Source organism: Zootoca vivipara, chromosome 2 (genome assembly GCF_963506605.1).
Source record: "Zootoca vivipara chromosome 2, rZooViv1.1, whole genome shotgun sequence".
NCBI lineage: Eukaryota > Metazoa > Chordata > Lepidosauria > Squamata > Lacertidae > Zootoca > Zootoca vivipara.
In genome coordinates, this window is record NC_083277.1 from 61,113,040 (window position 1) to 61,116,780 (window position 3,741).

Genomic DNA, 3,741 nt, shown 5'->3' on the forward strand with positions numbered 1-3,741 from the left:
CACAACTCACGCTTTTGTCAGTATCCAGCTTCAGCTTTTTCTGGGAGATGCTCTTCTGGATCCTCTTGCTGAAGGAGGCATTGCCAGCCGGGCGGACGCAGCGGTCCCCGTCGTCGATAAGGCAGCAACTCTGTCCGTAGAAAGGGGTGGTGGGAGGCCCATCCCGACTGTCTTCCTCAGTGCTGAAACCATTCATCGCAGCCTCCCCCAGCCCCGCGGAGAGAAAGCGAAGGCAGGCGGGCAGCGACCCTCGCCGCCTCTGGGCTACTTCGCCCGGGTTTTGCGAAGCTCCCCCTCCCCCAGTCCCTTTGAGCCTCCTCCTCCTGGCCTATCCGACCCTGGGCTTGCTTATCCACCTGCCTTAAAGGGACATTGCAAAGCAGGCTGTCAGGAGGACACTTCCTCCCCGCGCCCCTTTCCCAGCTCCCCGCAAGGAAACCCTCACCTCCCCCCCCCGTCGAGTGTGTCAAACCGCGAGGGACCCACAGAAACCGTCTGTGGGGCAGCGGCCCCTCTCCCCGCTCTTTTGCGAAACTCACTCTCTTCCATCCTCGGATCACAAACGCCCTTTCCGACCACAGCGGGACCCCTCACCCCCCCCCAAAAAACCCTTCGTCCTCCCAGGGACTCCCGGTCTGGCCCGCCACCCCTGAGGGGAACACTCGCCTCAGCTCCGCCGCCACCCCCCTCCACCGGCCTCTTCCTCACGGCCTCTCAGAGAGCTACTCCTGACAGGCGACTACCCCCCCCCTCCCTTGGCAACAACAGAAGCGGGCGCCGCTCAAGCTCCCTTCACTCGGAGACACCCCCCCCCCCGATGTCGGCAGCCTCGTGAGGTGGCCGTTGCTGCCTGCCCTCCACCGTCCTAGCAGGGAGAGCCGGACCCTCCCCTACTCCCTCCCCGAGGGAGCCAGCGACTGACTGCTCTCTTCGCCTTCTCTTTACTCTCTCTCTCTCACACACACAAAAACCTGCCCGCTCCGCCTCCTCCACCTTAGCCGGAAGTCCCGTCTCCGAGCAGCCATTGGTTGCTCGAGTGCGGAAGGCCGGGAACTGTGCCGCCGCACGCACGGCCTATTGGTCGGAGTGGCTGTCCGTCTGCGGCGATAGGCTGTTTCCTGCGATGGGGGCGGTTGCTAGGAGAGTGTTTGAAGTCCGCACATAGAATGAAAGCGGAGGGGAGGGGAGAGAGGGAGCCTGGCAGGGCGGAGGGAGGTAGTTTAGGATGCAGCTCCGAAGCCCGTTTTACATGAAGAGCAAGGGGGGGGGGAACAATTTACATCAGAGTAAACACGATTAAGGTTGCGCTGCTGAAGACCTAACCCGAAAAAGGAGCGCCTTGCAAAAATTTAAAAAGCGGGTGGTTTATGTTGTCTACACAACGATAAAGTGAGTGGTCATAGAATTGTAGAGTTGGATGAGAGCCTGAGGGTCATCTAGTCCAACCCTGGGCAGCGCAGGAGTCTGCGTTAAACCTCTCTCGGTCTTTCACAGCCACCACAGCACTCTTTGTCAACACTCAAACAAGCCACGGACTATTTCCTATCCTCTATTCTGGATGCTCGGATCTGCCGCAGCTGGCGAGAAAGGCAAGTAGGAAAAGGAACGGAGTTGAGGAGGAGCGATTGGGGTGGATCCGGGAGACCATGGCAAGGAAAGGAAGACGACTAGGGTAGGTAGGTGGGTGGGAAGGGCGAAATTGGGAAAAGGGGAAGGTCATGGGCGTAACCAGGGTGGTGGCAGCTGCCCTCCTAAATCAAGTAAATAAATAAATAAAAATACTTAGCTAGCTGACCAATTGCGTCGCAGATAACTAGGTTCTGCTCCCCCCCCAATAAATTCTGGCTACGCCCATGACGAGGGTGTTAAAAGAACTGGCGGGGGCAAAGGTTCTGGGGAATTTGGAGGAGACAAAACTCCGAGCCCCATGGGGACCCCAGGACAGGAAGCAGCAGGTTGGGGCCGGGAAAGCAAGGAGCCCGAGGTCGGAGGCACGCTTGGAGCTGGAATCGGGAACAGGCAAACGAGACAAATCCGCCCGAAAAGTCTTAATTAAGAGCTGGTAGTTCTCCAAGAATGGCTTTATTATTGCATTAGGATTGGCTAAGTGATACAGAGAGTGGATTGGCCACATAACAGGATACTGATACAAATGTTTGCAGAACTCCTCTGAGTTTAAATAGAAGTATATAATGGGTATGTATGGGACCAGAACAAGTGTGTGGGCTTTGAGATTTTGAAGGGGATTTTTTTTAAAAATTGTTTAGCATTCTCCATGAACTGTGGACTGCAGTTAACCTGCATAATACAGCAGAGGGAGTCATCATCCCAGATATAAGGAATATAATCTAGTATTCTTATTAAACAGAAATCAGCAGGTAAGAAAAATGTGTTTTCAGCCCTATGATCTTTGTACTATGCTGTACTATGGAACTATCTTGTCGCCAATGATGTTCAACATCTGTATGAATCCACTGGGACCCGTCATTAGGGGTTTGGGTGCAAAGAGTCATTAGTACACCAATGAAAGACAGTTCTATTTATAACATCTGAGTCAGGAGAGTTTCGCATGATCTGGACCAGGCATCCCCAAACTTTGGCCCTCCAGATGCTTTGGACTACAATTCCCATCTTCCCCAACCACTGGTCTTGTTAGCTAGGGATCATGGGAGGTGTAGGCCAAAACATCTGGAGGGCCACAGTTTGGGGATGCCTGTTCAGGACCATTGTATGGGTGAGTGGTGGACTGAATGAGGGCCAAAAAACTTGAGTTTTGGCTATGGGTTGGCGGGGCGAGAAGAGTTCCACTCCCTTCCCCAACTGCTAATCTGGGTAAACCAGACATGCCAGAGGTTCTTCAGTAGCTGCCACCACTCTCCCTTAGGTTACCTCTAATCCCAGACAGGACTTTCCTGGGATCCAAGGGGGAGCAGAGATACCTTTCTCTCACCCTAGACCAAAGTAGCCAGCTTTTTTCAGTCAAACCCCATTCATACATGTACTGTAGCATGAACCAAATGTCTATGTACATGAGGGGCTGGAAACTTCATAAGGCTCCTAACATCTTGGGCCCCCGGATACTTTGATTGCAATGCATTATATCCTTGCCTGATCAATGAGGTCGAGGAGAGTTGCTGTCAGCAGACCACCATAGTTGAGATGCAGGGCTCACATCTACCAGAGCTGCACATTCAGTATTGTGGAGCCAATGCTGTGGACCCCTCTTCCTCTTGAGTTCAGACAGGCCCTCCCCTATTGAACTTGCTGAATTTGTTCTTTTTTTTGGAGTTGGAGTTTTTAAAACAAGCCTTTCTGATTTTGTGGTGAATTTAAATTTTATCCATTGTATCTCTAACTTGATTGTTTAATGTTAGACACTGGTTTTAAGCGGAATATAAGTGGACTAAAAATAATGTATTGCATTTGTTAGTTGCTAGATACAAGAGACGTCTCAAAGCAACTTAAAACACAAACAGATAAAATCAATTAAAAGCCAAATTTTAAATGACATACAACATTCGTCAAATGCTCATCCAACAAGACAAGATAAAGTCCTACCCCACTAAAAGGGGAGTACCAGAATAAAAGCTAATTTAACAATCAAAGCCTGGATAAATAAAAATGTCTCGGCCTGGAGCCTAAAAACCAACAATGATGGCACCAGACATGTTTCGCTGGGGAGAACATTCCACAGATGGGGAGCCACTATTGAAAAAGCTTGTTTTTATGTAGTCACCTTCC

At 51.3% G+C, this 3,741-nt stretch overlaps 1 protein-coding gene across 1 annotated transcript in view; it reads right to left on the reverse strand.

The window, feature by feature from the left end:
• Positions 1–963, reverse strand: part of SAP30L (SAP30 like) — an 11,912-nt gene extending 10,949 nt beyond the window's left edge. The window contains exon 1 of the mRNA XM_035105725.2: positions 11–963. Within this exon, the coding sequence (XP_034961616.1) occupies positions 11–196 (186 nt within the window). The 5' untranslated portion in view covers positions 197–963. The remainder of the gene's footprint in view (positions 1–10) is intronic.
• Positions 964–3,741: the final 2,778 nt, after the last annotated feature.